A 22,186-nucleotide genomic window follows, 5' to 3' on the forward strand; every position below is an offset into this window, starting at 1 on the left:
TGATTCAGTGGTACTTGTAGCAATCGATTTACTGAACCAGGGTTTAAACCTGTTAGGAGTTTCGCCTATTAAAAAGAAAAAAAAATCCCAACGGTGGTATTCAAACGATAAAATGATTAATGTATCGGAAGCACTGGCAAACAAAGTTTTTCATCGTCCTGTAACTACACAAGATGATCGTAATGTTGAAGAAAATGATGAAAAATATTTGCTAAACGTTTTAAAAGAATTTAACAGAACTACGGATCGTTCGAAAAGAATGAAAATGTTGACTATTTTCAAGGATTGGTCTTATCGAAAAATTAAACATCATTTTCCGCTTTCACATGATTAAAACGGCAAAAAAATGGCTATTGAAAAGGGTATTTTGTCCGATACAACCCCAAAGTGCTATCCGTCTTTAGACAAAGAGATAGTTGACATTGTAACTAATTTTTATGAATTAGATGAGAATCGTCGTGTAATGCCGGTGAAGAAGGATTTCGTTTCTGTTAAAATTGATGGTAAACGAGTTCAGATGCAGAAAAGATGACTGTTAATAAATTTGAAGGAATTCTTTCAATTGTTTAAAGAAAAATATCCAAGAAAGAAATGCAGCTTTTCGAAATTTGCGTCTTTACGACCTAAACATTGCGTTCTGGCAGGTGCTAGTGGCACCCATTCAGTGTGTGTATGTACCATTCACGAAAATGCTAAATTGATGATTGAAGGATCTGACATAAAAAATCTTACTGCCCACACTAATGATCCAGTGAAATCTTATCATGACTTTAAAAAATATGATTTGTGTAGAACCCACGAATATTTGTTATTTTGGAAAGTGCTCCCAGTGTCCTGGCCTAGAAAATTTGATCACAAATTTAGAAAATATTTTTGAAAAAAATTATATTGACGAAATTAGATACAGAAAGTGGACTAACGTTGATAGAACTATGCTTGAATTAATGATATCCCCAGTAGACGAATATCTACAAAAATTGCAGGCCACTTTGGAAAAATTATTATTACATTCGTTTCTTGTAAAAAAACAAAATGAATTTATGACAAAAAAAGGAAGAGCTATCACAGAATGAATGCATCGTAGTGTGTGATTTTTCAGAAAATTATTCATTCGTTGTCCAAGATGCTGCTCAAGGATTTCATTGGAATAATAATCAGGCTACGATGCATCCATTTGCAATTTATTACAAAGATAATGACGATAATGTTCGTGTTAAAAGTTTAGTAATTATTTCAGAATGTCTGCAACACGAAACTGTAGCGGTTTATGCATTTCAAAAACATTTAGTGGAGTTCATTGGTAAAGAATTGAAGCAAATTACAAAAATCATATACTTTTCTGATGGGTCGGGTGCGCAGTATAAAAATAAAAAGAATTTTGTAAATCTTACTTATCACGAAAAAGATTTTGGTCTGTTTGCAGAGTGGCACTTTTTCATAACGTCACACGGTAAGGGCACTTGCGATGGATTGGGCGGTACTTTGAAAAGGCCAGCGGCCAGAGCTACTCTTCAAAGAACATCAAATCCAATCCAAACGCCAAAACAATTATTTGAATAGGCAAATGAGTCCCTTTGCAATATTTCTTCGAAATATGTAATGAAGAATATATTATTGCCGATAAAAAATTGAAGACAAGATTTAAAAATGCAGTCGCAGTGAAAGGTACATTGAAATATCATTGTATTATACCTGTTGAAAAAAATAAAGTGCGGGCCAAGAACTTTTCTTCGCAAAAAGAAAGCGATTCAACTGTTTTTCAACTGGTTAAAGTTGTGACTTGAAATGTATATTATGTAGTACATCGACAGAAGCTATGTTATATAAACTTAATTATAATACAATAAATGAATTATTTTTTAATCGAATTTTCTTGTATTTATTTTTTAACAAAATCAAATCTACCCAAGACAATTATTTTAACTTTTGTTCATATTCCAACGAATAATAAGTTTCAATTTATCAGTTTTAAAAATATGATCATTTTGTATAAAATATTTGCTATTTACTACTAATATTTACTACATATTTTAGATAATATATTTATTTTTCCTCAGTAACGAAATTGTAAAATATTTTAGTTAAAAATAGTACTTGTACTCATTTGATACGAGCGATGAGTCTTTCAAACGGACGCGCGGCACGACTTGCGCTCGAAAACATTTAATATCTTCCGATGTAACAGCCTCACCATCGAATTGTAAAAACAATTTCGTAGTAGATAAAACAAGAAACAATATGGATTTTTACGAAATCGATTTAAGTTGGGGCGCCCGTATGTAAAACCAATGTAAACAATCAATTATTATTATTGTTAAAATGATATGCAAAAACATTATTTTTTTTTAATTACTTCAAAGTTGTGTTCATAATGAATATAATAAAAAAAACAATACTGATCTGATCAACACAACTGAAGATAATTAACATAATGCAGGGGAAGTCCATAAAAATTGAGAAAATCGGCAATATTTCGATCGTAAATATCAACGAAAAAAAATTTTGTCGACAAAATCCTGAAATACGTGTCAAATTCTAAAATGTCACATTTTTTTACCAAAATCCGTACGATTTGTAAAAGAATGACCCATATATATATAGGATAAGGTTGCACAGCCCTGGCGCACTACGTCAGGTTGCGCGTCCCTGCCATGCACCGTTATCCTCTATGGTATAAAACCACAGCGCAGCAATACTCGGCCCTTCACTTGCCTACCGGAGCTCGCAGTGGACACAAGGAAGAGAAGAAGATAGTACATCGCTACATTGGTGACCCCGACGTGATATGAACACGCAGCCTTCTGATCTGGAATAGTTCGAGCGTTGAGTGCCCTGTAATCTCCGCACAGGCGCCATCCGAGGTTTCGTTTAGGTACCATGTGAAGCGGCGCGGCCCAGGGGCTGTTTGATCGTCGAGCGATTCCGAGCTTCACCATTTCTTCAAATTCTGTTTTAGCTATTTGAAGGCGTTCCGCGTTGAGCCGTCTTGGTTTAAAATAAATCGGAGGCCCTGGTGTTGTATTGATGTGGTGTGTTGTTGAATGCTTCACTTTGTGAGGTGCTCTTTGAGGTCTGGTAATATCCGGAAATTCTTGCAATAGGCTGTGGTGCTCCTTTCGCAAGGTTTTAACAGTTGGGACGACTGCATCTGTTACTTTTCCCATCATTTGTGCTTTTGTATCTCCCTCTAGTAGCCGTTTGTTGCGCAGATCTACCAATAAGTTATAAAATGATAAGAAATCTGCTCCAATAATGGGTTTCTCGACGTCGGCTATCACAAACTTCCAAGAAAAATTCCGTTTAAGGCCGAAGTTCAAAATTAATTGTACTGTCCCATAGGTCGCCATTTTCGCACCATTTGCCGTATATAACGTATATTCGGTACGCGGATGCTGCCCTTTCAGTTTTCTGCGAGGGTATACACAAAGATCCGCGCCCGTGTCGACTAAAAATTCTTGTTTTGATGCTTTGTCAACAACTAATAGGCGGCTTGTTGAACTAATTAATTGACAGTCATGCGCCGCATTCATTGACTGTCGTTCAAGGTTCATTACACTTCCGTGCTTTAGCTCCAAATCTTGAGTGGTACTGGCAATAGCCACGTGGAGATGGATGCACGACCTTCGACCTCGATGGTAAGGTTCGGTACTTGGCTTGGGTGAGGGCTTCAACTTGCTTAGCTAACAAGTCAATCTTCGAATTTAATGTAGCGTTCTGGTTTTGAAGCTCCAAAATTTGTTCTGAAATGGTATGATTTATTTCTTTAGACGTGGATGGAACTTGTTTACTAACTGCTTGGATTTGATGCTGCAACGATATATCGGCGATTTTATCCGCCATGTCTGCTATTTTATCCAACTCGAGATTGTCGTGTGCTGATATGATGGCTTGAATATTTTCTGGTAGCCGCCTGATCCACAATATCTTGAGAATACTATCGTCGACTTTTGACCCGCCTAGTGCGCGCAAATGACGCAAAAACTGCGATGGTCGTCTGTCGCCGATTTCTTCTCTGTCCAGTAACTGTTCTAACTTGCGATCTTCTGACATCGATACTCTCTTGATGAGAGTACATTTCAGTGTTTCATACTTATTCTCTGTTGGTGGTTTCAAAATAATGTCTTCAACCTCGGCTGCGTATTGCGTCTCTAAGTATGCGATTGCTACATAAAACTTTGTAGTGTCAGCTGATATATTCGAAAGCGCAAATTGTCCCTCAAGTTGAGCAAACCATAGCTGAGCCTTTTCAGGCCAAAATGGCGGAACCTTGACACCGACTCTTTCGACCTGCGATGGCGGGAAAGATATTTGCTCTGGCTTCTCCGGTTTTGACATGCTCGACTATTCTCACGTCAGGGGTCACCAATGTAGCGATGTACTATCTTCTTCTCTTCCTTGTGTCCACTGCGAGCTCCGGTAGGCAAGTGAAGGCCGAGTATTGCTGCGCTGTGGTTTTATACCATAGAGACAGATACCCGGTAAAGCACATCTACGAAGCATTTTCGAAAGACTGCAGCAGTATGGTATCATAATCAACTGTGAGAAATGCATATTTAGTGTCCCGGAAATTGATTTTTTGGGATACACAGTCTCTAAAGATGGTATACGCCCAATTAAGGAACGAGTGGAAGCTCTTGTAAGAATCAAACCTCCTACTAACATACAAGAATTGCGCAGATTTCTAGGAATGATTAATTATTTTCGCCGATGCATTCCCCGTGCGGCTGAATTGCAAGCTCCATTTCAAAACTGCTAGAAGGACCAAACGTTAAAAATAACACTATCATAGAATGGAACGAGCAACTTCAGCAGGCTTTTATTAATTGCAAAGAAAGCCTATCAAATGCTACTCTTTTACATCACCCCAGTGCAAACGGCATGGTCGAGCGTTTTCACAGATCCTTTAAATCAGCTATTATGTGCCACAACAATAAGAGCTGGCTGGATGCGTTGCCGCTAGTACTACTCGGATTGCGGTCTGTATGGAAGCAAGACTTGCAAGCTTCTCCAGCTGAAATGGTGTATGGCGAACCTCTTCGGCTTCCAGGAGAATTTTTCGAAGACCATCAGAACACACAAGACACACACCAGGTTCTCAAAAAACTTCGACAAACGGTCAAAACGCTCAAGGCAACGCCCGCTTCGAATCACGGAAATAATTACAGCTTTGTCCACCCGGATTTATCAACGGCTCGACAAATTTTTATCCGGGAAGACACCATAAGGACAGGATTACAACCGCCGTACACAGGACCATACGAAGTAGTGGGCCGTTCGGATAAAACTATGACAGTGATTAGAAACGGCAAGGAAACTAAGATATCGATCGATAGAGCAAAACCAGCCTATATATTCGAGCCAAACACACTCAGCGGGGGGGTGATATAGGATAAGGTTGCACAGCCCTGGCGCACTACGTCAGGTTGCGCGTCCCTGCCATGCACCGTTATCCTCTATGGTATAAAACCACAGCGCAGCAATACTCGGCCCTTCACTTGCCTACCGGAGCTCGCAGTGGACACAAGGAAGAGAAGAAGATAGTACATCGCCACATATATATATAAAATAATTTGAAAATTATTGTTGAACGAATAACAAATAGGCTGTCAAAGGTTGTTCGAACTGAAATCTTAAATAACTTTCTATATTTCGAAGACATTAGAAATAATGAGCTATCATCAAAACTTAAAAACTCTTATAGAAGAAAATTCGACAAATTTTACCAAATTAAATTAGAAACAACGAAAATTGTATTAGACGATAACACAATTAACAAATGATTAAAGAATTTTTCCAACGTAGAGATTTCTGAAAGATTGCGTTACATTTTTGCATTGAGTCCAAATTTTGCAGTCCCTAACAATACTCGCAAATTTAATTTCATAAAAATTATCAGTATTTTAGAAAACAGTTTACAACAAACTAAAGTACCAAAACATCAAAATCCTACTAGATCCATTTTCTGCAAGAAATTCATTTCTTTAACCAAAACAATAGGCACAAACTCCAACTATAACTATATCTATGGCGTACCCTGGCATCTAGCCATAATTAATAAAACAAAAGTTATCTAAGTAATCACAATAATCTTTTGTTTATACGTCGTAAAAATATTGTTTGATCTCGCAAATTTACATGTTCGTATTTTCTGATCAAATTAAATCATCATCGAAGTTAAATCGTGTTTTATTCGTTTATAAAATTTATATATAGTTTGTAAGACTATATAATTGGTGACTCCGACTGAAGAAACACGCGGCTGAGATTCTGAACTTCATAATATAAGCGAGGTACACTATATTAAATAACAATCTCTTCACCTTCAATCACAAAAGCTTGGCAAGATTTGAACAGATCGCTCATCGATCTGGACGAAGCTGAAGTTCGCACGCCAATTGGGAATAACTCCAACTCAAAAGAGTACCATGACTTAAAATCTGAACAAGTTTTCAACGTGGACAGGCATACGATAATCCCGTTCATGGAAGACTCTCCTGAAATGTGGTTCTTGTTGATTGAGGCAGAGTTTCAAGGAGATAGAATCAGGAGCGACGACACGAAGTGATATTGGGTGCTTTGTTGCACCTGATGAGCGATGTGCTGCGAAAGCCGCCAACCAAAGACAAATACAATATTTTGAAGAGCATAATCCTGGACCGAGTATCCGAGTCAAGATCAAGGCAAGTGGATAAACTATTAACAAACATGGTCCTAGGGGACAAAAAGCCAGCCCAGCTGCTCCGGGAAATGATTGATCTGGCTCGGAGTGAAATCAGTGAGGACATCATCCACAAACTTTGGTTGGACAGACTTCCACAGCACATCCGGACTCTACTGCTTGTATCAAATATTATTGGACTACAAGCCATTGGTGAGATGGCAGACAGGCTGATAGACACTTGTGGACTGCCATCATCAGTGATAGCCACAGCAAACTGAGCACCAGAACAAAGAAGTGTCCGCACCCAGGACATCCTGATTGCCATGATGCAGAAACTCAATGCTTTGATAACAGAGGTCAAGAATCTGAAAAATACCAAAAAACATAAAGAGAGAAGCAGGACCAGAAGTCACTCCAGGCACAGGAGAAGTAGATCAAAGACGCTGTCCAAATCGCAGGTATGGATCTATCACAGCAGGTTTGGGGAGAAGGCAACTAGATGCATTGAACCATGTTTGGTTAAAACTCTCCTAAACCCGGAAAACTAACGTCACCATCAACACTAGAAGCAAGTAACCGGTCGTGCCAAGGAAGAGCTTGTTCTGTATGCAGCCAATTCCAGTCGAATATCCACCTATGGAAAGCAGACTCTTGAGCTGGACCTTTCACTGTGCAGATTCATCACTTGGCAGTTCACTATAACAGACGTGGCAACAGCCATAATCGGTGCAGACTTGCTAAGCCACTACAATTTGCTCATAGATCTGAAAGGCAAGAGATTGATTGATTCGGCCACAGGCTTATCCTCTGACGGCAAAGTGCAGAAGACGCAGAACATCAACATTTCTACCATTAATCCACAGAAACCTTTCAGAAGCCTACTAAATAAATACATAACCATTACTACAACACTACAGAGATCAACAATAAAACCATATCCTTTTGCCCACAGGATTCCCATAATGCTCTAGTCCCACCAGTTGCTGCCAGGTTCAGGAAGATTTTCGGTGAAAAAGCATCAGCTGCAAAAGCTCCTGAACAGGGGTATTTTAAGGCCTTCAAGCAGTTTGTGGGATGGCCAATATATATGATTTCAAAAAAAAGATGGATAATATAGACTCTGTGGTGATTACAGGAAACTTAACGCAAGCACTCTACCAGATAAATACCCTCCTATACTAATAAGTGATGTTTTCACAAATCTTCACAGTAAAACATTTTTTTCTACCATAGATCTTGCCAAATCATATCATCAGGTGCCGATGCATGAAGAGGATATTCAGAAGACTGCCATCATAACTCCGTGGGGATTATATGAGTACCTCTGCATGCCTTTTGGACTGAAGAATGCCACTCAGACTTTCCAGCGATATATAAACCACATAATCCAAGATATTGACTTTGCGTTTATATATGTGACTATCAACAGCGACAAATGCGTTCTAGGCAAGTCCCAAGTAGATTTTCTGGGTTACAAGCTTAGTGAGAATGGCTATCCACTATCTAGAGACCGGGTGGACAAGATCTTGAACTTTCCACAACCATCAACAGTTTTGGAACGTTGTAGGTTTCTCGGAATGCTGAACTACTACAGAAAATCAGTTCCAAAAGCAGCCAAACTTCAATCGCCGCTGAACAGTTACCTACGTAGTTCAATTAAGAAGGATAAAACCCCTATCATTTGGAACCCAGAATCTCTCCAAGCCTTTGAGGACGTAAATAATGCTCTTGCAAACGCTGCATTACTTCACTATCCAGCTGCTTCAACAAACATCTGCTTAGTAACTGACGCATCTACAACAGCCATTGGAGCCACTCTGGAGCAGGAAGAAAATGGTGCATGGCACCCTATCAGTTTCTACTCCAGAAAGCTCACATCTACTGAACAGCGGTATTCAACTTATGATCACAAGCTACTAGCCATCTTTGCTACCATAAAGTATTTTGAATACCTATTAGAAGGAAAACACTTTGTAATCAAGACAGATCACAAGCCAATCACATATGCGTTCCAGCAGAGACATGAAAAAGCGTCAGACAGACAGCGTCAACAATTAGAATATATATCGCAGTTCTCTACTGAAATCGTGTATGTGAAAGGTGAGGTAAATGGTAGATACATTATCTAGGATCAACACTATCAAAATGCCTGCAAGACTATCAGCTGAACATATAGCAAAGTTTGGATCCAGAAATGCAGGAGCTGCTTGGTGAAGAAACTTCTCTCAAATTACATAAGTTAACATTACATGGTTTTCCGATCTATTGTATTATCGAGTCAAATTTTGCTAAACCATATCTTCCACAGAAAGTCCGCAAAACTGCATTTGATGTAATACATGGTATTTCTCATGCAAGCATCAGGACTACATCCAGAGAAGTCCGCAAACAATATGTATGGCCTGGAATTGGAAAGGATATTACTACTTGGACTCGTCAATGCATCTCCTGTCAAAAGTCCAAAGTCCACAAACACAACCGCTTCAATCCTATGCACATTCCTGTACCAGATGAAATATTGATATTGATATCATTCACTTACCAAATACTAATGGTTTCTCATATTGTTTAGCAATTATAGACAGGTTTACAAGATGGCCAGAAGCTATACCACTCAGAGACATCACAGTTGATACAGCCACACAAGCTTTATTTGCGTGCTGGATTTGGGAGTCAAACAACAATAACTTCTGACCAAGGCACATAATTTAAGTCTGCTCTATTCAAGTCTTTGGCACAAGCAGTTGGAGCAAAGAAGACACGTACAACAGCTTACCACCCTCAGGCTCATCAACTTGTGGAACGATGGCATAGGACATTGAAAGCTGCTCAGATGTGTTCCACTGAACCGTGGATCAAGATACTATCTTACAAGCTACTTGGTCTACGAAACTAATTTAAGGAAGACATAAAAGCATCACCAGCAGAAATGGTCTACGGAACTACATTGAGACTTTCAGGTGATATTATCAATGTATCTGATAACTCAACAAGTAATTTCTAGACAATTCACAAGTATTTTTAGATAATCATCGCCGAATCATGTGTGCATTAAAACCAACACCCACTGCTCATCACAACAAGGGCAAAATGTTTATTTTGAAAGATATGGACACATGCACACATGTATTCCTCAGGGCAGATCATGTCCAGAAGCCTCTAGACCACCTTACAGTGTGCCTTATAAAATTCTAGAGTGAGTTACAGACCGGATCTACAAAATCCGCATAAATGGCACAGAAAAGAACTTCACAGTAGAAAGATTAAAACCCGCTTACATTAACAAATCAGATACTGATTGTGAATCAGATTCGAATTCACATCACAGACCATCAGCAACAAAACCAACTAAGAAGACTCCAAAAAATAAAGTTACGTTTAACATATGCCGTCAATTTTTTATTTTGGCGTCTCCTGATATCTAGCCATAATTAATAAAAGAAAAGTTATCTAAGTAATCACAATCATCTTTTATTTATACATACGTCGTAAAAATATTGTTTGATCTCGCAAGTTTACGTGTTCGTATTTTCTGATTAAATTAAATCATCATCAAAGTTAAATCGTGTTTTAATCGTTTATAAAATTAATATATAGTTTGTAAGATTATATATCAAAAGATCTCAAATCGTGTAAAATTTTTTTAAAAAATAACCCAGAAATCACTGTCACAAGAGCAGACAAAGGAAACGTAACCGATTACCTCGAAAAACTTTCAAATTTACTCTCAGATAACAAAACTTACAACATTGCCGTTAATGATCCTACAGAACACATAAACCGTAATTGCCACTAGTTTTTTTTTTTTTTTTTTTTTTGTGTTGGTGCCACTAGTTTATCGACAAACTTGTTACACATAAAGTTACTCAAAGGCTTTGCATCCAATTTAAAAAATTTACATCCTTACCGCCCAAGATTATATGGTCTACCTAAAATACACAAACCCGAACTACCTTTCCGTCCCATAGTATCAGACATTAACTCGCCACTTTATAAATTATCTAAATACATTAATAACTCCATGACTCCCGTCACAAAATAATCTCCATTTTTTAAAAAAAAACTTCTACTATTTTTCTGACAAACTCAAACAAATCACAGTCCCCAATAACTACATACTAATCAGTTTAGATGAAGTCTCTTTATTCACTAATGTTTACCTAGACCTTATTCTTGAAGCCATAACTGCCAACTGGCATGACATTTACGCGCACACTACTCTTTCCTTGCACTGGTTCAGAAAAGCAATTAAATTCATTATTAACAACACTTTCTTTGAGTTCAACAACAACTTCTATTTCCAAACGTTTAGCACCCCAATGGGATCTCCACTCTCCAGTTTCCCCTCCTTAGCAGAAATAGCATTACAACATATCGAATCAACAATTTTCAAGTCGTACAATCAACAAATTTTCTATTATAGCTATGTTGACGACATAATAGCATGCATTCCACACAGTGACATAAAGGAGGCATTAAATCAAGCTAACAAGGTAACCATCAGGTTTACTCTTCTGGGATTTTGATGAAACTTCGCATAGTTGTAGAGTTGGTTGTCAAACCGAACACCATTAAATATTAGAGTCCTATGAGAAGCGGTTTAATTAAAAAAATTAAATAAAAATATTTAAAACTGCGAAAAACGCGCTATGCCCTATATCTACGCGCGTTGCGCTCCGTATCTGTATGTCTGGATAGCCGAGTGGTTGATTCAAAGATCATTTTAGTCTAGCTTAGATTTTATACAATGTTTTAGTTATAATTGTTTTTTTAAAACTAATTTAGGGTTACGTTTTACGCATAGGGTTACATTTTATTCATTATTTTTGTTAGGCTTACGTTGTATACATAGGATTACATTTTATTCATTTTTTTAGGCTTAGGTTTTATACGTAGGATTACATTTTAGTCATTATTTTAGTTACGGTTACGTTTTATAGATAATTATTGTTAGGCTTACCTTCTATGGACAATTATAAATAGGTTTAGATTTCATTACTTTTTTTCTTAACAAATCATCCAATTAAGGAACTCGCTTTCATTATCATTCATTTTCAATTTCTTACTTAAATTTAAACATGAATAGCAATATTTTTTGCTAAGAGTGCAAGGTTTCATTCGCACACTGTGCAACATTGTTTCGCCACATGAGGCGGAAACATGGAGAGAATCCCAGACTTGTTTATCCTAATGCCTGTTCCTTGTATGTTTTAAGAATAAAAGTTCGTTAACACGACATATCACCCAAGTACACGCCAATATCCCACCAACTCCTTCTACAGTATCCTTAGTTCATTCCAATTCCTTACCTTCACCTACTGCCTCAGCTGTGTCATTAATTCAACACTCAACACACTTGTTTTCTCCGAAATCCTATGGTTCAGGCAGCACGCCGCCTCTTCAAATACATTCCCATATTAATTTATCACCACAACCATCCACTTCATCCACGCAAGTTACTTTTCATCCATCTCCTATTCCCGATCCTCCACTCAGTTTAAATGTAAATATTAATTCAGCTCCTCTTGGGACACATCCTTATATGGCTTTGTCGCCACAACCATCCACTTCTCATCCACAAAAGTTACTTATCATCCATCTCCTATTCCCAATTCTCCACTCAGTTTGCAGGAACATTTTACAGGTATGTAGTGCTTTGCATATATACATTATTTTTATTCTTTACAGTGTTACTTAGATATTTTCTTGTAGGTACACCCTCAAGAAATAAAAGAATTATATGTCCATTTCCTGAATGCTGTTTGGTTTTCTCTAGATATGTTAATTTCTACCATCATTTAGAGTCTCACCACAATACTGTAAATGATTATGAAGAATTAGAGTTTCAAACATTTAATGGTAAGAAATCATGTTTCCTCATAATTTATATCTGTAATCATACAATTATTTACATATGTTGCCTTTTTGCAGAATTTGTACTGTGGAAATCGGACGTCGAACAGAAGGAGATTTCACAGTACATTCAAGGAAATTCAGGATATACCACAACAAAGAACTGCAAGACAATATATTATAACTGTCACAGGTCATATACTTATGAACAGAAAAACACAGTACGCACTTTTACTAAAAATACTGTCAAAACTGGATATGCATGCCCTTCAAGGATTACTTGCACGATTGATGGTAATCATGCAGTTAAAGTACAGTTTTGGAAAACCCATATAGGACATACAAAGCAGGTCAAATCTATTTCATTAAATAAACATTTAAAAGAATATATCAAAGGTAAGTTTCTAGTTTTTCAGCATGATTATGAAATTAGATTCATATTTCTTTTAATAATTATTGTAATTATGTCTTTTGCAGATCAAATAATAACAGGGGTTTCAGAGAACAAAATCCTCAATAATATTTGGGATAGTGCATACAAAGGAAATTTATCACTGAGAACAACTTTGATAACTGGACAAGATATTAGAAATGTTGAACAAAAAGCCGTGGTACCATACCCCACATTCAAAGATAAAAATGACAAAACTAGTGTAAAAGCATGGGTTGAAGAGAATAAAGAAAATTACAAAATTCTATACTACAAAGATCCTGGGATGGAAGTCAAATTTCTAGGAAAAGATGATCTCATTCTAGTTATCATGACCAACGTACAGGCCAATATTCTGAATGAATTTGGTCATGATAAAATATGTATAGATGCAACCCATGGCACAAACGCATATGGGTATTATCTACATACTTTATTAGTAATTGACGAGTTTGCAGCTGATTATCTAGTAGCATTTTGCTTTAGCAATCGTCAAGATGAAACAATATGTAAAATATTGTTCAAGTTGATCTCTGAAGCAGTGGGACTAATAACCGCTAAGACACTCATGTCTGATGATGCACCAGCATATTATAATGCCTGGTCATCAGTAATGGGTCCGATAGATAATCACTTGCTTTGCTCATGGCATGTTACACGAAACTGGAATAGGGCAGTGCGTGCAAAAATTAGGCATAGCAAAAAGCCGACAACTGTATTCAACAACATTTTAGAAATTCAGGCAACTGTTGATGAAAAAGAGTTTTGGAGTAAAATGCGCTCTTATGTTCAATGCCTTGAGCAAGATGCAGATACCAAATTATTCGCGTTATATTTAAAAAAATAAATTTTATTATAGAGCAACTAATTGGGCATTTTGTTTCAGAAAAACATTAGGTATAAATACAAATATGTACCTCGAAAGTTTCCACAATAAGTTAAAAAGCATATTTTTAAAACGTAAATCTTGCAAACGATTAGACAAAGCTATTGATGCTGTCTTAAATGTTGAAAAAGACTCATATTTCAAGAGAAATGAGAGATTAAATGGTAGCTGTTCAGAAAGACAGAAGGAAGCTAGAAAAAGCCATACGAGAAGCTCGACGATCTTATCTAGGAATATAAAGGAGATTAACAACAGAGAATGGATAATTCAATCGGCACATGATGATGAAGTGCAATATGAGGTAAAGCTAATAAATGATACGTGTAACACAACTTGCATAAGGTGCGAAATCTGCAAGCTGTGTTTACACACTTACACCTGCACATGCATGAATTATTTAATTAAATCAAATATTTGTAAGCATATCCAGGCATGTGCAAGGGCATATCCTACTAATACGGGGTTCGATAATAGCATTTTGGAAGCAGATATAATAGATATAATAGAACAGCGAAACAATGTTGTATTTGCAACAGATTCATGGGCTTCAATCATATCAGGAATAAAATTATTAATATAGAAGATACAGCAGTACTAGATAAACAGAGTAAAGCTTTCTCTTTCTTAACATTAATGTATAACAAATACTAAATAAAATAGCATGTGCAATTGCGCTAATAGATTAACCCCCTAATACAAATACGTCCTTCTATGCATGTCAATACTTCAATGCATATGCCAAAATGTTTATAAGACACTGAAACGTAAAGATATATACAAAAATTTCATTTTCGATTTTTTTGCAATTACTATACTGTACTATACTTCTAAGCATATGCCAAAATGTCTTTAAGACACTGAAACGTAAAGATATATAAAACTAGTGGGGTGTATGGCATCGTGCCTTAAGGCAAATTGCTGGAACTTCCCGTACCGTAACGAAATGTTTGAGGAATACTGAATGTTTTCAAATAGATTATTATAAATATTGTAACATTGTCTAATATTTATAAGAATTATATAAACTGAATTGCAAAGTTGAAATTATTCGTTTAAAATATATTAGAACTATAGTCAAAATTAAAAATAAAATCTGAATTATTTTCAAAAAATTACAATACTACCCTTTACAATAACTTACCCTACAGGAAGTTAAAAATTTCATTTTTGATTTTTTTACAATTACTATACTGTAATATTTTCATATATGTAGAGGTATATCATGGAGTTATGCATTAAGGGGTAATCAGGTAATGACTAATAAAGCTGACGCTGGGTCTCAAGTGCAAAGCTTATAAAACTACGAAGTCTCACTTTAGCCAACAATTACCTCGTATTGTATTATGTATGTGATGGTTATTGCTGTCTATGATTGAATAGCACTAAGGAAAAAAAATGTACATACTTTTCTGAATTGATGTATACCGTGTCACCAGAAAGGCAGCAGTGCTCACAAAACCCTGCAAATTTTGTTTTCATTAAAAAACCATATTACAAACTATGAATAGTATGAAAGAACAGCACTCACCTATTTTGCTATTTTGGAGTTGATTTTGATCGCTGTGTTGCGATATGTTTCTGAATGTTTACGTCTTGAGTTCTTCGAAAGCTTTAAGTTTCGAAATTAATTGCTAAGTTTTTTTTTTAATAAATTTAGTAGCTTATAATTTTTTTAATTCTCTAATATGGAAAAATATATCTTATCAATGCTATATATATTTGACTATGATTTCGAGCTCATTTTATTTTTGAGAAAGAAAATAAACTGATATTAGAAGAACAGCCATATTTCTTCAAATTCGTGATGCCAATATATCAATATGAGGTTTTAATCTGCAATAAAGAAAAAGGAATATTGTAGAATTTTGAAATACTGAAGATAACCAAAATCAAGATGGTCATAAATATGTTATATAATTATGAAAAAATATCAATCATAATGAAACATGTTGCATACAAGTTATTCAATATGAGAAATACAATAATTCAAAATACTGATGAAGATTCTGAACAATATTGCCACAATCTAGTTCGACAATGTTGGAAAAATTATATTTTATCAACAAACATATAATTCTGGAAAAAGTCACATTATAAAGAAAAGTTACATTATATGTTGCATATAAATTATGCAAAATGAAAAATAATTACTTAAATTTGGCCATATGAACTTTCTGAAGAGCAATATTCTAATAATCTAGTTAACGATTATGAAGGAATTACATTTTCTCAGCAAACATCAAGACTCATATAATTCTGAAAAAATATCAGACAAGCATTATGTGACATGCTGCATATAAATTATCGAAGATGAAGAATAATTAAATTTAATTAGTAAATTAGAAACAAAAGCAGTTGTATGAAGTTACTGAACAATATTGTAATAAAACTTAACAATTATGGGAGAATATTATTTTATCTAGAAAGGAACATACATGGAAAGATACAGATGAAGGTTGTTATGATACATTGCAATTATTTATGTGAATATGAATGAGAAATATGAAAAATAATCTCAGATGATACAGACTATATCATAGGAAAATGCGTTTTCAAAATAAATATAATGTCATTTATGTGATCTTCTCGTGGCAGTTGCTTGATATTCGATATTAGAAATAATAATATATTATGTTGCATTGACTAATTAATTAGGTCAAAATTTCAGAGATTTCAGTTAATTTCAGTAGAAAAAAGAACGTTATATTGGCATCACTACTTTGATTTACATGAATTTAGCAAATTAATACAGGTGACAAATATCAGTTTAATTTCTAAGGTAGAATGACTTGCAATTTTTGCAAATATAATGTAGCTGTGTGATTTTTTTTTAATATATTTATATTGTGTGTACGTGTTCATGTATATTAATTTTAATTTATGGATTGTCAGATTTTAATAAATATTTGTATAACAGCGTGGTGAAAGATATTGATATTCTTAATTCGGAATGTGGTTGTTTGTTTCGATGATGAAAGTCATAGGTCATCTCCATTTATTTGCGTTTAGCTTGTAACAATATCTTTCTAATGCAATTTTCATTCTAATTCTTACGCTTATTTTCCATATTGTTGTTTGCATTTGCTCTTTCCTTCTATGTTCTATATTATGATTCATATTGTAAACACTTACTGCCTATGTTATTATTTGTATTTTCCTATATACATGTTCTATATTATAAGTTATGTAAATTTTTATAACATATGTACGTGTTCATGTATATTAATATTTACATTTATGGATTGTCAGATTTTAATAAATATGTGTATAACAGCGTGGTGAAAGATATTGATATTCTTAATTCGGAATGTGGTTGTTTGTTTCGATGGTGAAAGTCATAGGTCATCTCCATTTATTTGCGTTTGGCTTGTAACAATATCTTTCTAATGCTATTTTTATTCTAATTCTTACGCTTATTTTCCATATTATTGTTTGTATTTGCTCTTTCCTTTTATGTTCTATATTATGATTCATATTGTAAACGCTTCTTACTGCCTATGTTATTATTGAGTTATGTAATTAACTGTTTATTCAAATAAATACTATTTCTTTTTATTATTTAGTAATATTATTCATGTTCGATCTAAAAATATTCATAAATGTATATAAATGATTTTTAATAAAGGTATTTATTTTACTTATACGTTTTTTTTTACCCTGCTTTGATATTAATAACTCTAACAATATTGTTAGCAGAAATAATCAGATCTTTTTTACACAAGTTCAAACATGTTGTTTTATTCTATTTGTAGAAATATACATATATAAAAAAAAATTGAAGTAGCAAAAATGACTGAGTAAACTTTATAGCAACTATTTGATTTTTATATACAATTACTTCCCTATACATGGCAATTCCTAATCGGTAATATCAATCAACCTTAAAATGAATGTTCTTTGGCAATTTCACCGTAACTTACAATTAAAAAATCATTAAATATTAATTAACAACTAAACCCACTCATATATATATATATATATATATATATATATATATATATATATGTAGCGGGTTGCCAACACGCATAGCGGCTTGTCAACACGCATCACATGTCTCTGGACAGATTGGCCCATATAGTGACAGCACTGAGAAAAACAAAAGGAAATTCAAGTGTCAGATCGGACACGGTTTTTGTTTCTCCCTAGTCGAACTTGCCAAAATGTATAATTTTCAAAACCTTTCTTTTTCTATTATAAATAAGAAAATACCAATCACATTTTATTAACGATAAATATGACAACACATAGTGTCGTGGATATTAATCATACATAAAATAAACCAAATATAAATAATATTTTATGGAATTTATTATTACTACAATTTGGATAATATTGGTATTAATATGGAGGACTACTACACCTCATATATATATATATATATATTCAATAGATAAGTCCTGGATTTTTTCAATATATTGATTGTTTCTTTTCCTAACAGTAAATCCAATAATAAAAAACAATTTGTTTTTTGAAGATGTTTAATACGACGTTTCGGAACTAGGTACGTTCCATCATCAGGTTTATTCTGTCAAATACAATGTTTTTTAAAAATATTTATTAACATTAATTAATGATGGTCAATACAGATTAATTAGAAAAAAATTTATAAAGGAATGGATTATGTACCGGGGTAAAAGGTAATAAGAAAAATTTGTTAAAAATTTTTTGCCAGGAATTCCGTACGTTGTCCTTTACATCTGGCAGACAGAACTCCATATCAGTGTGTTTAAGTCTTGTGTAGTCGTAACATCTACAAATATCCTTCAAAAAAATCGAGTGTTTTTAACAAAAAATATTAGTGATATGGATATATAAATTATTACAGGTAAATAATTTTTGCTTCTCAATTTTATATAAAACCTTTTTTAGTTAATTCTTATTACTCTTTACCCCGGTACATAATCCATTCCTTTATAAATTTTTTTCTAATCTCAGAGACGCTTTTCAGAATCTTGTCTGATACACCTTTATAAAAATAGTTTAAACAAAAGATTGGATACTTCCTCACTGTGTGAGAATTACCAAGTAGTCTTGAACAATGTCTCGAAATTCATACCTTTAAAATAGTTACCTATCATGATCGACGTTTATTTATATTAATTTTAATGCCAATTTTTCTTTTAATTTTTTTAATTTTTTTTTTCTTTTAATTTTTATCTCAATTTAACAAATTATGTCCACCCTCACAATTGTCATGTTTTTATATTTCACTATATGTACCCTCTCGCGTTGTCAAATCTTAAATTCTTTGGTCAGTTCGTTTGCTTGGTACCTAACCCTCAACACGTGGTTCGCACATTGACGTACTTTCAGTCGTCACCCGTGCATCGGAGCACAGAAATGTACGTCGTGATTAGTGATGGGCGTTGAATCAACGAACGGTTATTTTCAACCGTTTCTTCTTCGTTAACTAACTAACCGTTTCGTCGCAACGAAATAACTAGTTGAAAATCAACTGGTTTCGAAGCAGTTGAAAACATGGCGGCCAGTTAGTTTTTTCAACGATATAGGAATTCGTTTGTTGTCGAAAACGAACGTAGGCAGGTACCTGCGTCGGAAAGGATCAACTAATACTATGACAATCGCTTATTGTTAGGCTACTGCTTTTATAATATTGCAAATGTACATGTACATCTTAAAAGAAACTTGCAACACGCGCCAAATCGTTTAATTTTAGAAAATCAGTTACATTTATTATAGTTTTCAATGGTTAATATTTTTCATAAAAATCTCATAGCATTTGTCTTGTAATAATTTTTTTAAACTAAACCTGAAAATTGATTTTTTATTTTTCATAACATTTTAATGTAACTATATATTTTTATATTGCTATTTTTATATAACATGTAAATTCAATGTTTTAGTATACGGCTTTGCTGTAATGAAAATATTTAAGTTTTTTAAATTAAACCATTATTTATTATTAATAATAATAAATATGATATATATATATATATATATATATACATATCTGTGTGTAATAAATATGACAATTCACATTTATTTCTTTTTATTCATAAAATCCAACGTCAACTTGACTTTTATAAGAACAAACTTCATATTACCAACTTTCAATGAAACAGTTATTTCAACTATCAGTTTCTTAACGTTGCCAGCGTTGAATCGTTAAAAATAACTATAGTTGAAAAATAACTAGTTATTTAACTAGTTGACGAAACCCCGATAATCGTTTCGTTTCGTTGACGGCAAAACCGTCAACGACCCACCTCTAGTCGTGATGTACTTTACAAATTCATAAAAAATCTCATTCAAAAATTTATATATTGTTCAATTTAAAATGACAAGGATTGGTTTTTTGTTGCATTGTGAACATTTATAATATGATATAATTAGGATTGTGCATTGTGAACATTTATAATATGAAATAATTAGGATTAATTCAATTACATGTAAGTTCATACCATATCACTTCTTATATTTTAGTTTTATTTAATAATTTCTATCTGTTCTTTCAATCTAGAGTCCACTGAAGATGACACAAAACAATGTGTCGAAACATATGGAAAAAATAAAAATGTTTTAAAGTCATACAAATTTTTTAATTGATGTATTGCCCTGAAAACTGAATATCATATATATATATATATATATATATATATATATATATATATATATATAAATATATATATTAGTCAAACCTTCCATCGAAAAAACTTGGACAAATTTCTATGTTCCATTATTAGGTTTGGTTACGATCTTAACCTTAATTCAGTGGAAGCTAACTAAAACTCAACAAAAATAATGATCTTGACAGTCTTTGACAGGCTTTAGCTGTCAAAGTTATGAATCCAATACATTTCAACTTGACAGCTAACTTCTATTTCGTCGCCAACTTCATGCTGGCTGAAATGTTAGCAAATGTCAAAATTCTTAGCATGATTTAAGGTGGTGTGTGACATAACATCTCTCGTAAAATAAATTAACTCATACAACGAACATTTGCAATTTACTTTTGAAATTGAAAATAACAATTCCATCAGCTTTTTAGGCTCACAGCTTTACCGTGAAAACAATAACATAATTACTAAGGGTGCGTTCGACTTGGACGCTTACGCGCTGTGAGCGCTCACGCTTATAAGCACCAATTTTTAGCGTTCGACTTGGCGCTTAGAATCGATAACTAAATTCCGTTCGTCAGTTCAAGTCGAACCCTCGACACGGACGGACGTGTGAAAGTGAATGCTCTCGCGTCAAATTATTATACTGTGTATGTAAACCATAATCAAAGTACGAAATTAATGTAGTTTTTACAAACATTAAATAAGTGATATTTTATAACAGTGTACTTAACTTTTATAGTAATTAGTGTGTTGACATTACACATTTTTGTGTCACCCTTATGGGGACACAATGAACAAACTTTCTCTTACCAAAACAAATAATATATTACATGAAGATTTGCAAACATGTTCGGATCAAACCACAGAAAAATTACGTCTCAAATTATCAAATAATTTAAAAGGAAATTCGATTAATTGTCAAGAAAACATGGATACTGAACAAACTATTCCACAACCGATGCCTCGGAAAAGCGTGAAAATTCATATAGAAAATCCAACTAAGCAGACCCGGACCCCATCAGAAAACTCACATTTGAACGATTCTTCATCTTGTTTAGATAATGTTCATCCTGTGTCGATTTCACACAACCAACCACCATCGACCTCCAAACAAGGATCAAAAGTCATGAGCTTTGAAGAATGGATCGAGGTTAAGTACAAAAAACATAAAGCAAATAAACCTGCAGAGTATTGGTTAAACCCTACATTAACCAGCAATTCCTTTGAAATTTTGAATGAAGTTCAAGAGCCAGAGCCAACAGAGAAAGAAGTAGTCTTAAAACCGCCACCAATTTTTGTCCATGATGTTAAAGACATCAGACCTTTGTCAATTTTACTAGAAACACACGCCAAAGGTAACTACTATACTAACAAAATTGTTGGTACAGATCAAGTCAGAATACAGTTGAGTTCTGCACAGCTATATAACAAAATTTTGAACCTCTTAAAAATTAGAAACACACAGATGCACTCTTTTCAAAGCAAAACCAACCGAACATTTAAAGTAGTCATTAGAAATATTCACTTCAGCACCGATATAAAAGACATCAAAAATGAAATTGAATCTCATGGACACAAAGTTGTGTATATAGCCAACATCAAGCACAGATTTACTCGTGCTCCACTGCATATGTTTATGGTAGAATTGGAACAAAACGCTAACAACAAAGACATCTTCAACATAGAATTTTTGAATAGAATTAGAGTTAAAATTGAGCCCAAAAATCCAACAAGAGAAATTGTACAGTGTACAAAATGTCAACGTTATGGTCACA

At 34.1% G+C, this 22,186-nt stretch overlaps 2 protein-coding genes across 2 annotated transcripts; both read right to left on the reverse strand.

The window, feature by feature from the left end:
* Positions 1-2,666: 2,666 nt before the first annotated feature.
* On the reverse strand, positions 2,667-3,347 carry LOC113391046. Its single transcript, XM_026627023.1, has one exon. The coding sequence runs from the start codon at positions 3,345-3,347 to the stop codon at positions 2,667-2,669; it is 681 nt and encodes a 226-aa protein (XP_026482808.1).
* A 193-nt stretch (positions 3,348-3,540) lies between these two features.
* Positions 3,541-4,335, reverse strand: LOC113391047. Its single transcript, XM_026627024.1, has one exon. It carries the CDS (start codon positions 4,333-4,335, stop codon positions 3,541-3,543), a length of 795 nt encoding a protein of 264 aa, XP_026482809.1.
* Between the last annotated feature and the right edge of the window lie 17,851 nt (positions 4,336-22,186).

The sequence above is a fragment of the Ctenocephalides felis genome, unplaced genomic scaffold, assembly GCF_003426905.1.
Source record: "Ctenocephalides felis isolate EL2017-DRISC unplaced genomic scaffold, ASM342690v1 CF-g0.4_SCAFFOLD_00845, whole genome shotgun sequence".
NCBI classification, from domain to species: domain Eukaryota; kingdom Metazoa; phylum Arthropoda; class Insecta; order Siphonaptera; family Pulicidae; genus Ctenocephalides; species Ctenocephalides felis.

What these genes read in the sequence shown, in the direction of transcription:
- LOC113391046 (XM_026627023.1), bottom strand. Translation starts at nt 3,347, where the DNA reads ATGGCGACCTATGGGACAGTACAATTAATTTTGAACTTCGGCCTTAAA.
- LOC113391047 (XM_026627024.1), bottom strand. Translation starts at nt 4,335, where the DNA reads ATGTCAAAACCGGAGAAGCCAGAGCAAATATCTTTCCCGCCATCGCAG.